Source organism: Poecilia reticulata, chromosome 21 (genome assembly GCF_904066995.2).
Source record: "Poecilia reticulata chromosome 21, P_reticulata-male-v2, whole genome shotgun sequence".
Taxonomy (NCBI): Eukaryota; Metazoa; Chordata; class Actinopteri; order Cyprinodontiformes; family Poeciliidae; genus Poecilia; species Poecilia reticulata.
Window position 1 is genome coordinate 21,998,312 of NC_088850.1, and position 20,479 is coordinate 22,018,790.

The 20,479-nt window shown below is 38.9% G+C and overlaps 1 protein-coding gene across 7 annotated transcripts in view; it reads left to right on the plus strand.

The window, feature by feature from the left end:
- cd2ap (CD2-associated protein) overlaps positions 1–20,479 on the plus strand; it is a 54,203-nt gene that overhangs the window by 20,885 nt on the left and 12,839 nt on the right. For 6 of the 7 annotated variants that reach the window (XM_081602264.1, XM_008398604.3, XM_008398606.3 and 3 more), the window contains 8 exons: positions 1,209–1,417; positions 5,566–5,653; positions 6,748–6,851; positions 8,236–8,334; positions 9,922–9,975; positions 12,133–12,160; positions 13,736–13,795; positions 16,306–16,426. In XM_081602264.1, coding sequence (XP_081458390.1) covers positions 1,209–1,417; positions 5,566–5,653; positions 6,748–6,851; positions 8,236–8,334; positions 9,922–9,975; positions 12,133–12,160; positions 13,736–13,795; positions 16,306–16,426 — 763 coding nt within the window. The remainder of the gene's footprint in view (positions 1–1,208; positions 1,418–5,565; positions 5,654–6,747; positions 6,852–8,235; positions 8,335–9,921; positions 9,976–12,132; positions 12,161–13,735; positions 13,796–16,305; positions 16,427–20,479) is intronic. The other variant, XM_008398607.3, reaches the window with a different exon arrangement.

Below are 20,479 nucleotides of genomic sequence, written 5' to 3' on the forward strand. Positions count from 1 at the left end.
TCCCACACCAGTATTTCAGAACCCAGCTTTTACAATACATATTTTAATACCTCACTGTTGTGCAAAGTCAGGAAGAATGAAGCGATCACACCTATTCTTCTATGCTGCCAGTCAGCAGCGGGGCTGAGCTAAATGTGCCAGGCTACATGCAGCGTCCCAATTAGAACGTTGTCACCTTGGTCTCAGCATAACGGGGAGAAGAAGTCATGCATACAAATTCACTGATTGCTGTAAGCTGACCATGCTGAGGCCTGGAGTTAGGCTGCCTTAATGGTTGCTCTGTCTCTACACAACTGAACAGAGACGGAAGTAAAAGTGAAAGAAGCCCAGTCAGTTTGCTGAATGAACCTCAGATCTTGGACAATGTCTGATCTCTCTAAATATAAATATTTGAGGTTTTCTTTGACAACCTGACAGGTGAATTCATTGTCACTCGGTCACTTCAGTGTTGTGCTTATAGTATCAAGTCAGAACCTGGAGTAAAGAAAACACAAGTCGCATCCAGAGGGGAAAAAAAGATGATTTAAAAGTTGTTCAAGACCATGAGTGCATATTTGATTATCTAGCCAACAATGCTTAAGTGATTTCCTGAAACAGTTCAGTGTTGTAATATTGTTTAGTTCTGACTGCAGAGTATTTCAAGAATTTGAAGCTCAAACATAAAATAAAACTGACTGAAAGAATTTTCCCTGAATAGTATTTTACAGTCTTCCCTCCGAACTGCTCTTGTAGTTAGTTGTGTTTGATTGTAAATGTAATTGGACAAGGTCTTTTATTAGCAATGGTGGAGCCAAACCTTGAAGTAGTTTATATACAAGTATGATATCTGAATAAATGATCATGTTTTCCCAACTCAAAAAGTCATAGTCTTGTGTAATATTGTACACTTTGATATTTTTTATCCAAAGTCTTCAAAGTCGGCTTCTAAAGTCTTCTTATTCCTTGTAGTGTGGTCCAACGCTCACAGAACCAACTCATCATTTAGTATTTTTTATTGAAATTACAGCATTTAAATCTATCTTTGAAGCTTCCAATGCCAAGTTATTCCTAATTAAAACTTGACATGTAATAAATTACAACTTCTTTGTAACTTGCAGGATTAATCCAAAGTAATACACTGAAGGATCTGAACTTCCGTCAATGGTGGACGATGCAGGACTGGGGATCGTAGCAACGTGTTCGTCTGACTTTGTTGGGTCTCCTTGCAGATGGAAGTGGAACAGAACCAGCTGCCACTCCCACATCTCCTCAGCCGGACTCGGGAAACGGAGCCACCCATCAGCCCAGACGGATCATAGGCGTCGGTTTCGGAGACATTTTCAAAGGTGGTCCGGTGAAACTAAGAACGCAGCCCAGCCCCATCACAGAGGACAGGAAAGTAAAAGACCAAGAGAAAGACAAAGCTGGTCCGGCTCAGGTACGTCTGGTATCACATGTAGAAACACTGGATCGCAGTGGCCAAAACCAGAACCATCTCTGGTTCTCACTAATCTGAGCACAAAGGTTAAGAAAACCCAATCAGAGCTGAACACTCACACTCCTGATGCCTCCATTAAAATTCATGTCTGGTTTGTGTTTGTTGTGAATGCACTTATTTGTGCTGTCATCAGCACAAGTGCAGATTATCTTCTGTTTCTTCCTGTGGATTTGCAGGCAGGTTCTGCATTGCTTCAATCTCATCTCCCCTTATGTAGTGGTCTGGACAAAAAGCACTGCTGCACCAGGCTGTTATGCTGTCTGGTGCTCTATCAGAAGTGTGTGATCATTGTGATCATATGTATGAGCTACAGAAAGTAGAAGGGGGCGAGCTTTAACCCTCACGAATTCCCATCCAGCAGTATGACGAGAGAGTTATCCATTTCTTTAAGAAGAAAGCATGGCCACCTGCCCATGATGGTTGTTTAATCTGCAGAGGTAATGATGACGTCAAACTTATTTGGCCCTGCAACTCTTTGTGAACCACGTGTTTTAACAGATTTTGCTGAGAAATTCGATTGAGGTTTAGGCATTTCTGCTCTACCCCACCTGTGGTCTGACCATCAAGCAGTTCAAGTTCAAGTATAGCAGAGAAGCAATGACTGTAGAGCTTAACACTACTATATGCAGAACTTGAGATAAAACTAATGTTGTCTTGTGGACATACTTTGATAAAGCAGAAAGCGAGGGTGGGATGGGGTACTTGATTGACCAGATATTGTCTTGCCCAACAGGTTTCTGCCTTCTCACTTTGCTGAAGTGTGAACTTGTGTCTAAGTCACGTGAAGGGGAAGTATTCGTCGTCTTCTCAGAAACTGCCGGCTAGTCTGATTCTCAAAACAAGCAGAAAGTATAGTAGGAAAGCATTGACCTCCTTCAGGTTTTAGCTGGTTTTCTAGTTAGCTTAAATGGGCCTTTTAGGGTGTTTTGACCTGATAGTCCAGTAGATGGACCATCAAGAGATCATTGTTTGATTGGGGACCAAAGTTTACAACATTTATTAGATTTTCAGCTGCGGTTCACTTTCTCACTGCACTGTGTCAAACAAACCAAACCTTTTGACCAATTCATTCACCTCCTGATGAACCACTGAACAATACCTCTGAACATGACCCTGAGGACAACTTCCTTCTTCACAAAATTAGAAACAAAAATGGAGTGGCGTCAGATTTTAGCAGTTGTAGCATTGTAGGCACATGTAGGCAGACCAGAGTTCATGTTTTTTGACCCACAGGAGAGTTTGATTGTGCAATCACATCTCCCCCAACGAACCGGACTTTCTAGGCAAACGAACTGGAGTTTTATTAAAGTGGACTAAACAGGGCTTGTGTGAAATGTGAGAAGTTTGGGGAAAAAAACAAAAAACAATTTGGGGTGTAAATAACCCTAAGTGCAAAAAACTTGGGGTGCTACAGTTTTTAAGAAAGAATTTCTCTAGTAGTCCCTGGTACTGCTCTGCATCCCCAGAACCAGAACCAAACGAGGAGAAGCAGCAATCAGCTTCTACGCACCACAGATTTGGAACAAACTTCCAGAAAACTGTAAAACAGCTGAAACACTGTAAATCTCAACTTAAAACCCACCTGTTTAGAGTTGCTTATGACTAAATTAGGGTTAGAGTGTGGGTTTTGATGTCTTCAATGTTTTTATATCTTTAATGTTTTTAATTTCTTTTAATTTCTTTTCTCACTGTCTACGTTTTTAATGTTCCCCACTGTTGAAAAGGGGAGCGGGTTGGAGTCCCCCCCGTTGTTGAAAAGGGGAGCGGGTTGGAGTCCCCCCGTTGTTGAAAAGGGGAGCGGGTTGGAGTCCCCCCCGTTGTTGAAAAGGGGACCAGGTTGGAGTCCCCCTCACTGTTGAAAAGGGGAGCGGGTTGGAGTCCCCCCCGTTGTTGAAAAGGGGAGCAGGTTGGAGTCCCCCTCACTGTTGAAAAGGGGAGCGGGTTGGAGTCCCCCTCACTGTTGAAAAGGGGAGCGGGTTGGAGTCCCCCCCGTTGTTGAAAAGGGGCGCGGGTTGGAGTCCCCCCCGTTGTTGAAAAGGGGAGCGGGTTGGAGTCCCCCCCGTTGTTGAAAAGGGGCGCGGGTTGGAGTACCCCCCGTTGTTGAAAAGGGGCGCGGGTTGGAGTCCCCCCCGTTGTTGAAAAGGGGAGCGGGTTGGAGTCCCCCCCACTGTTGAAAAGGGGAGCGGGTTGGAGTCCTCCCCGTTTTTTTTTTCTTTTTCTGCCAATTCGAAGGGTAGAACTTTGACTTGGCGGGAAGATTACTGTTTTTGATTGTTTATTCAATGTTGCATAACTCTGTATTTTTGTGTTTATTGATGTAAAGCACTTTGAAATGCCTTGCTGATGAAATGTGCTATACAAATAAAATTTGATTGTTTGATTGATTGATTTATAGAAATACCAATTCTTGTGGAAAGTGTTGCCCTTCTATTTTCCTATTTATCCAAAATATTGCTTCAATTGAGCTGTTTACTAACAGATATGCTAACTCTCAGGGAAACCAATATTCCAAAACTTTATTCCCTTTAGAAAAGAAGCATTCTGAGTCTTTACAGTCAACTTTCTGTTTGTTTTAGCAAAGGAAAAGTAACCGGAAAATGCCCATCCTACAGCTGATTGACAGCTCACAACGGGTGGGGGAGAGGGAGTGCTGCTTGGTTCTAAATTCGGCCAATTGATACTCCAGTTTCTCCAGAAACAATAGTAACTACAACGTGACAGCCACACTAGATTTCATCACTGTGAGCCGCATGGAAAAAAAAAAGTAGTGTATTGGTGGTTTTTAAGATAGGGAATTGACACCTTGTGATCTGAGACAATGATCTAGAGCTGGAAAAAAGCAGAGGGCTCTCTCGATGTCCTGCCTAAGCAGAGGAGTGTAAGGATCTAGGAGGTGTTGTTCATGAATGATGGATAGGTGGATTGGTGAGCACTGTATTGGTCTGTCATGGTAAAGAGAGATCTGAAAGGCAAAACTCATCCAGAGTTGCTGCTTCTCCATATCAAGATGAGCCAGTAGAGGTGGCTAATGGATACCTCACCAGGGAGGAGCTGGACCAAGTGACTTGGGGGAGGGAAGACTTGGCCTCTGATTAGGCTGCTGCCACCAAGACGCAACCATGAAGACATGGAAGATACCGGATAAATATTTTAAGACTTTCTAATCAAGCTGGAAACTGTCTGAAGAAAAGGTGGGGAGGTTTGCAGCAAAGGTCCCACGGTTGAGATCATGCACATTTAGGATGACTTCCATGAGGACTAATGGTGTCTGTATTTGGCCAGCTAGCTACACCACAAGCCACCCTAAATGCTACTACAGTTACTGACCTCTGAAAATGTCCCATTAATACCATGCTGTCAGTCTTCCTGCTGATTTGGCACATTTGTGGTGATACTGGAAACAGTTTCCTATTAATTTGTACAAAATATGTTCAGATCCTTAGTTCTCTATGTTTACCTAAAATGTCTAACAAAGACCCACTATCGGCTCACTGTTACGTTTATGCTGACTCATCAGACTAGATACTAATTTTATGTAATAAACAGAAACCCAGGTTTATTTTATCCTCTTTGTTTTTATTCTTGACCTTGATGTATCAAAAAGAAACTGAGGAGGTGTTTCTGCTGTTTGACACTATTAACACTCTTCCTTAAATAGTTTAGAGTTTAACTTTGTGTTGAAACTCTCCCTCCTCTCTCTCTCTCTCTCTGTCTCTCTTCACATCGGCCGTCACACTGTTTCACCACTAACTCTCCTCACTTTCCTCTGCTCCTCACCACATGTGGCATGCTTCTCTTTCTCTTCTCTTTTTAGCATCAGACTTTCTCATGAGACATTGATCCACCCGTCTCCTACCTGTGTGCTGAACCAGCAGCAGGTTTAAGCTAGCACCGTAGTTGTGGCTCCGATTTTTCCCTCCACTTCCATTAGTTCTAATCTCTAGTCGCCATACATTCAGCTTCTACAAGCGGAAGACATTCGTATTCCATGTATCTATTGTCTTCCAGATAAGACTCCTCCGCGCAAAGCCACATTTTCACTCATGTCCGATAAATCACTCCCATCTGTATGGTTTGCTTCATTTTAGCCAGTCCCATCATTACCATCAGCCGCAAAGCCTGCCCATCCCAACATGACTGACTCCCAGAGGGCGGAAGTAGACGGCAAGCACAAAGGTAAAAACCTGTTTACAGACTGAAACTGTAACATAAATGATACAACTGGTAAACATGCCTTGTTGAAAACATTCAATACATTGTTGCAGAGTTGTTCCGCTCAGGGTGGGAGCAGCTCTTAGGTTTGCTCTGATTTGCTCTCTTGTTCATATTCTTTTCATGATGTCCTCATATCAAAATTACTTTAATTTTGATTGGAGTAATTCAAAATAGAGGCCTTAAAATATTTTAATTGCACTTTAAACTTTTAAGTTGGCCTAAAATGCGCTAATCAAAGGTTTTAAATGTGGACTTTTCAATTCTGTATGAGTCGCACGCTGACATCTTCATTGCTTTCTGTGATTCGAGGTGGTTGGAAATTAGCCTCCTGTATGCTGCATGATTCAAAATTACTTCAGATATCAAATTTAAATATAAAAATAGTGTGGATGCTCATTGCATGAGAATGGTTGTAGATTTTTTTTTTCTTTTTGTGATTACTAACAAGGAGTCTTTGATTTCAGCTTAAATTGTGCAACTGTGTCACCTAGTGATGTAAATTTGTAACTGCATTGTATATTTTCTGAAGAGTGAAACACAAAGCTTTTGAAAAATGTCAAACACATACAAAAAAGGTCTACAGGTATAACTCCAGCATTCCATTAATTTGGACCTTTTTTGAGAAGCTCAAGTAGAAAAGCATTAGAAATGCAGCAGACCATGAAAGTGACACAGGAAACAGGTAAAGGTTGATTTTCTGAACATTTTAGACTAAAATGAAACTTTTTTTCTAATGCCAAAGACATTCAAACATGGTGGTGTCAGCATCATGCTGAGGGGATGCTCGTCAGACCAGGTGCAAAGGTTCACCTGCCAGCAGAAATTCAACTCAAAACAAACAGTAAAGGCCAAGCGAGAATCTGTGGCTAGGTTTAAACTGTGATGCACATCCAATTGTCTTTTCTGAAACTGTTTTGCCAAAAATGTACAGAAATTTCCACTGAGAACAGAACTTTAAAGCTGCATAAACTGAACTCCGTCATGTTCTTGTGCGTATTTCCAGCTGTTTTTGTCACGTTTGTGTTAGCTATTGTACTTCGTCTGGTTATGTGCAGCTCCCACGGCGAAGGAGTTCTGTAAGGTCAAGTATGCTTACGATGGCAAGAACGAGGATGAGCTGAGCCTCAAGGAAGGAGAGCTGGTCCACATCCTAAGCAAGGTGAGCATCCAGGTCCACAGTCTTGTTTTCCAAATATTTGCCTTGGTGTGTGGTTTGATTTATTTTAATGGAAATATTCCAAAGATTATTCCTGCCAACTTGTCAATTATAAAGACAGGAGAGCTGTCGTCACCTTGGACACCTTTAATCATGACTTCTGCATCCTTCTGTCAAAGTGTGAATGTGTGAGCTTCATGCTAATGCAGCTGTTGTCAGTCTGAACGGCAAATTATCCCCTTGTATACAGAGTAGCTTACAACATATGAGACGGCTTCTCTGCAATTTATAAGAAATTAGAATAAAGTCTGTATGTCCATATACTCCAGTTAACGATTAATCGATTACTAAATTAGCTGATGAGTATTTCATGAATCTATTCATTACAATTAAGTTTCAGTCCTCCAAAAGTGTGAAAGTGAGTCACTGACTGCATAAATTACACATTTTCATCACAATATTTGATAATAATAACATGGTAATGTCATGTAAGGCTGAAAAATTAATAGTGATGAATTTATTATTGAAATAATTAGTAATCAATTAATAATTAACCGAAGGATACAGTCTCAGAAAAGACAATTTTCTAAAAAAACCACACACTCAGAGCAACAATTAAGTCAAAACAAAGTAAAAATAATACACATTTTGGATTAAAAATGATAAGAACCTTCTTTGTCCCTGTTTTAACCAAACTCGTCAAGTGGCAGTTTTAGCTTCAGCTACTTGAAATTCTATTAAACATTTTTTAAATGTTATGTTTTGCATGCAATTAGTAATCAATCTAAAAAAATAAATAAAAAATTTAAAAAAAACACCAGATCAGTCATACACTCCACATGTTGACATTTGACAGATTTTTTAAATTTTTTGTTGAAGATGCATCCTTTGCTAGAAATGACCAAGTGTTGATGATCAGTGACCAAAGGAATGCTATGCTGTTTTTATTGGGCATCTCTTAGAATAGAACAGAATATACTTTATTGATCCCCAAGAGGAAATTGCTTATTTGTTTACAATCTACTCCGTCCAAAGTGTTAATTAGCAGTTTGTAACCATAAGTGATAGAAAATTTACTGAAAAAAGTATTGACATGTTTCCAATATTGCATAAAATAAAAGTGGTTAAGTAATAAATCCCCAGTTTTATGTTTGAATAATTTATTAGTAGAATAGTGATCAGCTGCAGCCCTAGGGTCATGTTTTGCTACCGTCATTGTACTGACTGATGGAAACAGCCTGAAAGACCTCACTACTCAGTTGGTCATCTGATGCCATCTAGTGGATTTCAGGAGAAATTGGCAATCAATTTGACTTACAGTTTTTTCTATAGAAAAGGAAAAGCACGCCGTTTTAAAAACTGACTCCAGTGATGCCTTCTCTGACAGGACACGGGTGAGCCTGGGTGGTGGAGGGGGGAGGTCGGAGGCAGAGACGGGGTTTTCCCTAACAACTTTGTTATGGTCGTTCCTGAAGCAGAGAAGGAGGTGAGACATTTGATCCCATCAGCGCCTTCTATTCTTCTGTCTTCACATGGAGGTTCAACAAACTTATGAGATGAAGATGAAAATGAGCAAGTTCAGGTTTAGAATCTGCTGCTTTGATTATGAGTAACTTTCCCCTGTCAGTCACCAGGCTCACATTTAGATCCGTCACATGTTATTGTTTACATCTGGAAATGTTCTACATGCGCATAATGCTATTGTTTCACATGCCATCCATAGCTGCGCTGTCACGGTAGAACAATCCCATTTACTAAATGAAACCTGGAGATGTAGGTATTAATTTAGTGCTCTGCGCCACAGGAAAGGGAAAATTAATGCAGAAACAACATTTAAGAACAACTCAAAACCACTTGTATTTTTTTTTAATCACCCTTGTGTGATTTGTGTTGGCTATGCTACTCACAGACTCATTGCCATAGCAACTGACAACAATGCCACTATGTGTATCAGGATTCAGTATAAACGACGTTTAACTAAAGTTCTACCGGGTTTAGAGTCCCAGTTGACGGCGTTCAACTAAAAACCTAGAGGTTGGAGTCCTTGTCAAACGGTGTTTTTGACTAAAGTCCCTGAAGGTTAGAATCCCAGTTAAACGACGTTTAACTGAAGTCCTAAAGGGGTGCGGGTTTTAATGTTTTTCTTTTTTTTTTAAATCTCTTTCTCACTGTTTATTCAATGTCACATGCTGTTTTTATTTAATTATGTAAAGCACTTTGAAATGCCTTGCTGCTGAAATGTGCTATACAAATAAAATTTGATTGATTGATTGATAAATAAAAAAAAACACACAAACATTTCCCACACAAAGAACAGATCATTCGGTTCTTTACAGTTTTATGATTTTAGGCTAGATGTTTATTTTGTGATTGTTATTGAGCAATCACTGTGGCAGATGTGATCACTCACATTTGCCACACTTAGCCATCATTAGTAGCTAATCTAATATTAGCTAATTTAAACATCTGATCTATTGATGATTTGTCAGAGTAGGTGTATAGGTCGCATTTTTTTAATTTGTAACTGAACCAAAAACTTTTTCCCGACCTTGTTATCTAGTAGTCTTGGTGTTGACAATTGGTACCAAAGCACTGCATCCCTTTATGTTTTATAAATCCCATGCACATTTAAGATTTTGCACATTGACAATTTGACAGCTAAAACTAATGGCAGTTATCGTTAGTCAGCCAGCAGCTTTTTGCCCTCTAGCAGGGAGCTGGGTCAGGGCCTAGCGCTTGTGACGCCTTGCTGCAACATGCCCACATCTAGAATAATCCTCTTCACAGAGAAGTTATCACAGAGAGATTGCCCAAATATAGACGTTCCTATTTGGTATCCTTAACATCATTTTCATTTAATAAGAATAGAAAGTTGATCAGGAGACAGATTGGCATGAATCACTGATTGGATGGGAGAAAAATCAATGGAAGAGCTAATATTAGAGACCAGTGCAAGAGGAAGTGCTCTTCACTGTCTCTTTGTGTTCCTGTGAAATATCTGAGTTATGTCTGACACCCTTCTGCTGGTTTCCATATCACAGCAACTTTATTTATGTTCTTGTTTCTGTTCCAGGCAGCACCATCAAGGGGATCTGTGAAATCGCTGGCTAAGCCAGAGGTGGAGGAGGTAAGAGAAAGATGCTGAGCACACACTTTCTTTCTGACAGACTCTGGCTGACTTCAGGAAAATCCCACTTAAGATGTTTTAGTCAGCGACACCAGTCAGAGTCATTTCTGATGCATTTTATTTCATGCTGGAGTTTTATGATGTAGTAAAATAACAGTTGTAAATTTATGATGACTCGACACCAAAGTGCTTTGAAATGAGGAACACTGAGCGTCTTGTGAAGTTATTGTTGGTATCGGTTTTTCAAATGAGAAAATGGCTAATCTTTTAACACATCAGCATCAAAATGTCAGCCGCAAAAGTATTGAAAGCTTTTTTTTCCTCATTAAAACAATGTATTACTCATAATTTTACAACTTTCTTCCAGCAATAACACATCTTTATTCTGTCTTTATTAGCACTACAACTATCCTCAAAACATGGCCTTGTTTTTGCAATGTTATGACTTTTTTCTTGTATTTAAATAAAATTCTCTTAGTCACCCTAATAATCTGTCATACCTGCTTTACTAAGCTGTCATTTTTCTTTCACAATGACAAAACTTCTCCACCACTCCTCTGTAGAGATAAAGATGTTTCTTGGTAAACCAAGAAATCTCCTTGCAATTAAGATATCATTTGACTTTTTCTTGCTATATGTTACATCATATTCATTTAATCTCCAGTAGAAATTCAAAACATAATACTTAAAATATAAATGAAACACCTATTTGTAAACACCCTACATAGACCTCCAGAAGGTAGATGTTTGATAATATGAGCTCCTTCTGTGATTTCTCTCTGTTTAGTGTTTTCACTCAATGCAGCCAAAACCTAAATGACAGGAAGTTAGTTGAACACTGATCCTTTGTGACATGAGCCTCTAACCTCTGGCAGATTTCTCCTGTGTCTAACAGATGACCTGTCTAGATATGAAGATATTTATATTTTAACTTTATATACATTCTCCAGAGCAGCATTACTTTTTAATTGCGACAGAGTTGATGTTTGCGAATATGAGGCCACGCCTCCAAATGACTGAACTAAGAAGTTTTTTCAGTAAATGTCCTGGAGGAACTGATGTTTATTTCTCACTGTATATATTAGTGGCAGGACGCAATTTAAAAAAAAATTCAATAGGAAGCTCCCATTGGCTGTTTCTGAACGAGAGGAGGCAGAGGAACTAGTTTTTTTTATTATTTTTTTATTTTGCTTTTTTCACATATTTGTTTTATGTTATGCTGTCACAATATAGTGAGAGTTTTAATAAATATGTTAAAAAATGTTTTTTTATTAAGTTACATACTGTAACTTTAAGGTTAAATTGAAATTTAAATGTACTTTTTTTAGCTTTGCATCTTGTTATAATGTTATTCCCTCATCAAAATCATACCTGGAGTGTTGCCTTGATTCTTTCATGCATTGTTTGAGGAATCTTTTAATCTCCATGGCAACCATTCAGCCATGCAAAATGCAAAACGTTGGACCTATCCCGATCTTCAAGATGTAATTCCTTCTCGGAGCTGCAGTTTCCAAGCTTCCAATCTTCTGCCCCACAGACCGTTCAATTCCTTCAGACTAGCCAGCATCAATTAGCAAGTAGTTCCTGGTGGAATTTCTGTTGAGCTCATTATAGGAGTTACTTCTCAGTGCATTGCTAGTAAAAACATTGTTAAAGGGTTAATAGAGGAGCCATGTTGTGATGACTTCCTGAAGATGGAGTTTCAGAAAGAGCAGGAGTTTCTTAAAGAGACAGAGGCCCAATTTCCAGGCGTTCAGTAACAAAGTCATATTTTCCTTAAGTCATATTTGATATTTATAGTGCATTTATAACAACTGAAAGTAACTTAGTTACTTAATTGTGTTATAAAATGGCACTGTTGTTACTGGAAAATACAAAATTCTGCCCCTTTTAAGAAAGAATAAATTAGAGTTAAAAAGCTGATTTTAAATTCCTATTGAGGGAACACAAGACATCATGAAAGCAGATGTAATGTTTGGATAGGTTTAAATAACAAAAGTAATACAATAAACGACTTAATTCTTTTACTAGTCAAGAAAAGTTTCAAAACTGCATCATTTTGTCTTAAGTTGAGCAATTTGTCTTCAGTTGCTATTACCTTTAAGACAGTTTTTGTTTGTTATGCTGACACATTTTCTGCCTTTTTTTCTTTGTCAGAAACTTCCGAGGAAACCACCTCCACTAGGTAAAGAACATTTTAAACTCTATTTTATTAAAAGTTCTTTTTTGTGTGTCTGTTTGGGGAAAGCCAACTGCGTCATTTCCCACGAGTCAAAGTCAGGTCACAACTCTAAAAACATTTACACGATGTGCTTCAGGCTTCTCGTTCCTTCTGAAGATTCTTTAGACGTTCCCGGTTTTGACATCCGTTATTCCACTGGCATATATTGGCTCCAGTTTTAAGCCAGCTGTACTCTGGCAACTTCCAAAAACAGTTGACTGGGAGGAATCAGAAAACTGTTTGTCAAAGAGCTTAAACTGGCTTGTTTTAGCATGGATAAGTAGATGCTGCACTCCAGGCTTTCTCTCCAGGACCGGCGATCCTAACCAGGTCTGTAAGGCCACTGTCGCATCGAGTTAGGACCGTCCTCCAAGACCTCCACTCAAATGCTGTCGGATTGTTAGTATGAATGTGAAACCCCGTTTCCAGCATGTGAAGGCAGCTGTGACAGCTCTGTGCTCCCGGTATTCACCAGATGGTTATTTCTCCAGTCCCATAATTCTACTGTCATAGGCATTGCATCCTTACCATGATGCCATTTTTTGTGTTTTAAACTGAACCAAAACACACTGAATTCCACAGCACATCTACAAGTTAATGTTGTCAAAGTCAAGCTAGCATAACTGAACTACTTCTTTGTTCCTCGCTATCTTTTTTTAACCAAAACTTTTTCCTGACCTTTTCTAGTAGTCTAGTAGTCTTAGTGGTGACACTTGGTAGCAAAGCACTGTGTCCCTTTTTCTTTTATAAATCATGTGTACATTTAAGTTTTAGCAGGTTATGTTGATAACATAAAACCACTGGTAGTCATTGTTGACAAGCTGCCTTTTTGCCCTCCAGCAGGGGGATGGGTGATGTCATGCAGCAAAGGGTCTATAGTTTTTGTTTTGCTATATTTCTTATATAGCAAAACAAACAGCCGACTGACACTTTGGATGAGTCATGTGGGAGCTGTTAGTGTGATGTGAAGGAGGCCTGATGTGGAGCCACCTTTAGAAAAATGCATTTTAATAAACCTTTAAAAAAATTTATTCAAGCCTAAAAACGTAACCTTTACCATTTTAACATCACTATTGAACAAAATAGTGTTTAATAGTGAAATCCAGAGTGGGAATTTGACTCAAAAGTGCAACATATAATAGTTTTGTATGCCGAGATGCAAATTGTAGATGGTTGTCCTTTACTGTAAAACAGCCGTACAGCCTCTTGCAGTTAGCAGCACGCGTTGAGGTTTTCCTGTTTGGCTCATAAGCGACTCATCATTTCATTCAGAACCTAGCTACACATGCACTGTGTTCCAGTTTGCTGTGGGGACCAAAGGGAACGATTTCTGCATGCAAACTTCCTGTTTATTCAATGTCTTTCTGACAAAACTGCTGAGCAGGTTCAAATGAACACTAGTCTCATTGGGTGGTGTATAGACGGTTTCTAATGTCAATCACCTGTGGTTGCGTGTGTTCCCCCTCGCTGTCTGTCAAGTGTTTGATTGAGTCTTGTCGGACGCCCAGGTGACTCTCTGGACCATGTTTCGTTTTTCAGCGTCCAAGCCAGAACCCCCCGCCGTGGAGAGGAAGTCTATCAACAGACCAGATGAGCGAGGTACAGCTGGACTCCCAGTCCCCCGTCTGCTCTCATCCTTCCATCTCTTTACAGCAGCTGACATTTCTGTCTGAATTCAGCTTTGTAGGCTGTAAACAAACTTCACTTTCATGTGCTTTCACTTGAAACTGGTGCTTTATACGTCTGTCTTTCCAAACTTTAACAATCTTATTGAAAACATGGAGGTGATTTTTGTTTTTGTTGTCAACTGCAAACCTCGGCCCTCTATTTGCTAGCATTAATTTTAAAATAAGATTTACAGTTGATTCAATAGATAACTGCTGCTTAAATATTGTAAGTTAAATGTATAGCTGGATTTATCTTTTCTGTTTCCTTTGTCATTTTTGTTAGTCTTACAAAAATCTTAAGCGATGGTCAAACCCAGTATGCCTCGGTAGTACATTTTAAATTAGGTCAGCTTTCTCTTTTGTTACAGTTTCACTTTGTCTTCATTTATATATCAAGCATCACTTTTTATCTGCTAGACATGTGTCGCACTTTTGGTGTTCAGGACTGAATTTCTCTGATGAAAGACTAACATCCATATTAACAGCAATTTAAAGTAATCTTGGTTATTGTCCATTTCTAAAGAAAATAAAACATTTCATTAATGTATCTGTAATCAAAAAAACCTCTTTCCCCACTTTTTGATCTTCATCTACCAAGAGGAATCAAAAATATGTTTATTAATCATCTCTATTGATCAGACTTTGGGTTTCTATTAATACCACATGCAGCCTTCCTGCTCACATTTCTTTCAGCGCTCACTTTAAGCTTGTTCATTTAAATCCTCTGGCTACATTTATTGTAATTATCTTTCCTTAACTGCAGCGTTGTGGTGGAGAAGCACTACATCTAAAAACAGGTTAGATTTTAGTTAAAATACAGGAAATCTGCTGTCAAGCTCAGTTAGTTTTTATGTCCATCAGCTCTCATCACATGCAGAGTCCCCCAAGGATACATTATTGGCTCTGAACTTTTTTTTTACTCTGTTTACTCGCTTTAGATTCAGTTTTTTAAAAATGACACAAATGCAGTTTATCATTATGCTTGTCCGTGGGTGTAATAATGTACATAAGTCACAGCTCGGCACATACGATGCCATGAAATTGAACCTCCCTGAACTCCTCTGACTTTATTGCATTTTTTCTGTTCCTTCATCTTTGTCACACTTAAATGTTCCACATCAACAAACAAAAGTAAAACTACCTCTATTTTGGGCCAAGATTAGTTTTGGTTTTGCGCAACAGCAAATGTAAAATAGCTTTTAAATTTACCAGAATAAGAAAGGTGTTGGTGAAAAGACACTACAGTAGCAGACGGATATTTTTTTTTGTTTGTTTTTACATGTAAAGTCACTTGAAGATTGAAAAGCATTACTTTCCAGTTTGAGCCAACTGTGACAGTGCTGCTCCTCTCTCATTTTAAACAAGCCTGGCGGGATAATTCAAGATGAGCTCAGAGAAGTGAGGCGCAGACACATGGAAGGACTGAGCGTTCAGTCTTTGTCATAACACTTTTCAAAATACCAGATTTGAAAAGACTATCTTTTTCTGTCTTTGTCTCCATCTCTATTTATGTCTATATCTCTAGCTATCTCGATTTCTCTTTTTCTCCCCATCTCTTTATCTTAATTTATTTCTCTATTTCTATTTCTCTCTCTGTCTCACTGTTTCTGTATCTATTTTTTATATGAAAAATACATATAGAAATCTTTATATGATTCAGCTCTGCTTGAAGTAGCCCTGTTTTCGCCCTTAATCGTCTCCATCATCTTGGCTTGATGAATCCCAAAGTGCAGATGAATCGGCTCTTGGGGAGCTCTTTTCTCCCGTTTCTCTCTTTATCCCTGCGGTTCTTCGGCTTGCTAATTCATGTTTTCACTTTGAGTTAAGCAGCTGCAACATCCTTCCCTTCATCTTTATCTTTTAGCCTTCATCACAGCTTCTGTTTGGTCTCTCAGTCCTGCTGACTGAACGCTCAGTCCTTCCATGTGTCTGCTCCGCACTTCTCTGAGCTCATCTTGAATTATCCCACAAGGCTTGTTTGAAATGAGAGAGCAGCAGATTAGCAGCTGTGTCATTGGAGAAAAAAGCAATGATGGCTCCTCCTCTCGGTCCCACTGTTTCAGTTTTCACCTGAGCGTCACTGGTGGTTCCTGACTTTCTGCGTATGTTGGAATTGTTTCCCAGAGTTGCTGAATTGAACTTCTACAGGTTTTCTTTTGCTGTTTTTGCATGGAGTAGTTTATAAGCAACAGTCTGAAAATAGAAAAATCAATTCAAGCAAAATATTTCGTTCTTATATATATATATATATAGATTCACTGAAAGTTGAGTGTCCGATAAACATCAGCAGATCCCCTTGTTATCCATCCATTTAGCTCTTCATACATAAGAGTCATATGGTGTTCCATCGCTTCTCTTAAATTATTGTAAAATTAGAAGCAGAAAAGTGAAACACAGTTCATTTAGCAAGTTTTTTTCCCCTCCACTGTGTCTGTGTTTCAGGTGACAAGCACACTCCAGAGCCGAAACTCCATAAACCTCCTGCACCAAACCCACCCAAGAAGCCGGTCCCCATTCCACCCAAGAAGCCAGAGAAGCCCATTGGTCCCTCATTAAGTGTCAAGTATGTACAGTGTCTCTGTTGTTCCTGTTTATCTGTTTGATCTGAAAATCTCTGACTGAGCTCTGTGAGCCTGAGCTGCAATATGACAACAGGCTCCTGTGTTATAATCTTCCTAAAGCCACTCTAGGAAATAGAGGGTAAAGCTTCGACTAATCTACCTCTTCAGGTTTTTTAAGAGACTGACGGTGGAATGTTATGGTTGCTGATTCTCCATTTGCGTCAACTTTTTGGCCACAATGGCAAAGGGAAGAATGTTTTAGGAATATTAAAGATGGGAATGTCCAAATACATTGACACTAGTTGTTTCCATTGGCCATATTATTGTGCAATTTGAGATTTCAAAAATACATTTGCTTAGTGTAAACGTGGCAATTAAAAAAAAAAAATAAACAAAAACCTCTAGTTTACCCAGAATGGCCTGCGCTGTTGTCCACTTCCTACTTTTGTAGCGGTCTCTGGTCCTGTTGGTGTTCACATATGCATTCAAACTGAGCCACGGTCTGCTTCAAACAAGGAAAAGTGGGAATTAAAGAAACTGAGACAGTTAGAAAAACTAGATATCTTCAGTGTTTGATGTATGTTAGCAAAGTTTAGGTTTCCAGCAATACTACGTTGCTTTTTATATGACTTTACAAACTCTCCTCGCAAAAACAGTTGTTGGTTTTTAACCTTGAGATCAAAAGGGCTTAAACATGCAGCTCAGCTCCACAGAGATGAGCCTCATAACAAGTCAGGTCATGTCAAACATCGTGCTTCTGGATCTGCCTCAAGGCTTTACTTTATTTTCATTTTCCTTCTTCTGTCAAGGTTCCAGCATGGCTAATTCCAGACAAGCCTTCACATCAATGCAACATCTATTCAAAGCTCTGCTAGGATTACCTCAATCAAAGTTTATTTTTGCTGCTTCAGTGGCATCGAAAGTAGATTGATGTAAAAAAAGAAAACAAAATCAAACGAAACATGTGAAGTTCTTCTCTGAAACCTAACCTGGACACACAGTAGGGATACGCCAGCGACCTTCTAGGTCTCCTGTAAGAACTGTACATGTTAACAGCAACAGAAACCCTTTTTCTTTCACATGGTGCAGCACCAAAAACACAAGGGAGGTAAAGTAACCTACAGACCCATTAATGATCATACAGTAGATGTACAGTAGATGCTTGTGTTTGAAGAAGTAACTTTTGTGAAGAAATCCTGGATGAGTTTTGACAACAAGCCATAAAAAGTGTGTCCTTTTGTTAAGAAATAATATTATCACTGATAAGATTCAGGATTTAAACTAATCTCAAGATTGTGTACGGATGTCCTGAAGGATGAAGGTCTAAACATGGCTGAAAGATTTATCACAGTAAAAGTGTTTCTTTTCAGTCAATATAAATAATTATTAATTAGTTTTAAATATCTGAAATAGTTTTCACTCCATGCTGGGTTTTTTGTTGTAGTTGTTGTTTTAAGCTGTTATGACGCATCATGGAGTATGAAGTAATATACTCAACGTGTTGTTGCTAGGTTACCAAAAGAGTGAGTGAGTTGATTCCACCAACCTTACTTAGCTAGCAATGACGGATTGAATAGCTAAAGCAGGGGTCCCCAAACTTTTTCCTGTGAGGGCCACATCATTTTTCCCTTCTGTGGTGGGGGCCGGAGTCAGTTTGTAACAGAATAAGTGTGACGATTGCAGGAGTGCCTAAATGTAAAATGTATATTGTTTTCCAGAAAGCGCAACCAAATAACCCTCTCTGGGTTCTTCACAGAAAAAAATCCAGGAAGGATCTTAGTCCGTATTTTCCTAACTATGAGCCGAACCGGAATATAAGCCACAACCCCAAAGTTTTTTGTTTTTTTTTAAGCCAGTCATATAAGCCGCAGATATCTCTGCCGCTCCAGGTTTTCCACAGCGATGCAGCAGCAGCAGAGGGGGGCGGACACCCAAAATTTGAGTCATAACAGGTCAATTGAATATCACATTTATTACAGTTGAAAAAGAAAAAGTTGCCAAGTTTAGATTTAACTGAACTGATTACGGTAGTTTCCGAACAGTAACTGTTACAGTAAAAGTGCTGATCCTTCGTGTTGCTACTAGCATGTGCTAAATGAAAATGGGCGCCGCCTTCTTCTTCTTTAGATTTCAACAGTAGCTTGCATTCATTATTGTTGCACTACTGCCATCTACTGGATCCTAATATCTATACCTCAAATTCTCATAATGATCCCAGTATTATTTAAAAAACTGTTAAATAGCATTTCCCCTCAATGCTATTTAACTGATCAACAACATTCTCATATTTAACATATTAAAACCTAATTCCATTTTAATGGCCGCTTTCTTTTATTTTCAATGATTCACTTTGTAATGGTCTCGCTATGGTGTCTTGTACCAAAACTAACCATCAGCCAAACTCCTTTCACACGAGTCAGGATTAATTAGTTCTTCCTTTATTTCCATGTAGAATGGAGTGAAACTGTCAAAACACAAACAACTCAGGAAGAGCTCAGAGCAGCTTACAGAGTGCTACCTCAGAATGCTATGAGCTGCAATGCTACATAACGACCTAAGAAATCTAGCAGCCTGCTAGTTAGCAATGACGTAGCACATAATCAAATCGCCCGCAGGTATTTCCAAAACTAATTCAATAAACAAGTTACTTCTTTATCATATGTTAACATAAAGGCTTGTTTGAAGTATAAGCTGCTACTTACAGGCATTGCTTCGAAGAACTCGACCTGGAATGCGGCGTCATAACAGACGCGTGTGTTCATCTGCTCTACCGCTAGCAAACAACCGTACTGAAGTACATAAAAGAGTCAGTTCCCCAAAAGTCCAACAGATGGCAGCAATGCCATGCAAAACAAAACACCCACAGTTTACAGGACACACTGCCTGCTAAAGAGCCCCCTGGTGGTTGAAGAAAAATCCAAATATAAACCAGAAAATACAATATGAAAAAATCTTAATGCTCTCTGGTATTGTTCAGGGGGCCGGACCAAATGTGGAGGCGGGCCGTAGTTTGGGGACCCCTGAGCTAAAGCCTTTCCGCAGTGCCTACATCTCCCAGCATGCTGTGCGGTTTTGGATCAAACTTCAGTGAATATTCTATGTTCCGTCAAATGTATTTTCTATTGAAATTGAACATATATCTATCTCAACATGTTATTGATTCAGTCCAGCCCTACTAAACACAATATGTATTGAACAAAAATAGAAGAGATAAGTAAATGATGTAATCACTAATCATATTTGATGTCAACAATATGCAGTCCAGTGGAAAATCACTTGTTCTAATAGGTGGAGTTTCATCTACAGACCTGCACAGAGTGAACATTATTATTTTTTCTCCAGACGCTGGAAAATTTGAGGAGTAAAATATTTTTACTTGCTTTGATCATGTCCACTGATTCCAAAATTGTTTGGACATTTATTCATATAGAGATGGAAGTAATCTCTGGCATCTGAATTCCTTGGTATTTTAAGCTTAGTGGCCCAAAAAGCTGTCACAAAGTAATGGCTAAAGCATAAATTGAGTCAGATCACATAATATTGTTTACTTGGGATGGAAAAAATAACTTTTTCATGTAGATTGCACCTCACAAAATTTGAAAAAGTTAAATTGGAAAAATAATTTTTTTTAAAATGTCCAGCATTTGGGTGACTCTCTGTACTAGTTATGTTGTAATTTGAGTTAGTTATTTACAAATGAAATGTGTCCACCACTCTTCATTTTTTGTTTATGTAATTTTATGTGCAGGTAAGATAAAGAAAAACAATCTAAATAAAAGATCTGCATATTATTCCTCCTGAGAGAATGTAGCGAAAACTCTTCCATTTGACTGTAAGATAAACACGGACTTGACGCCTGTAATCAGATTTTAGTAAGTTTTCCTGAGTTTTGACATTTTTATCTGTTTGTTGTGTCTGCTTTCTTCTAGATTTTGTGGTGGTTCGGAAAGAACTGTTGAACCTTGTTTATATTTTATCCATGAACTGTGTATTATTGTAGATTAAAGTGCAATACCTTTACAAGTGACAACACACAGTATCAAGACTGAAAATGT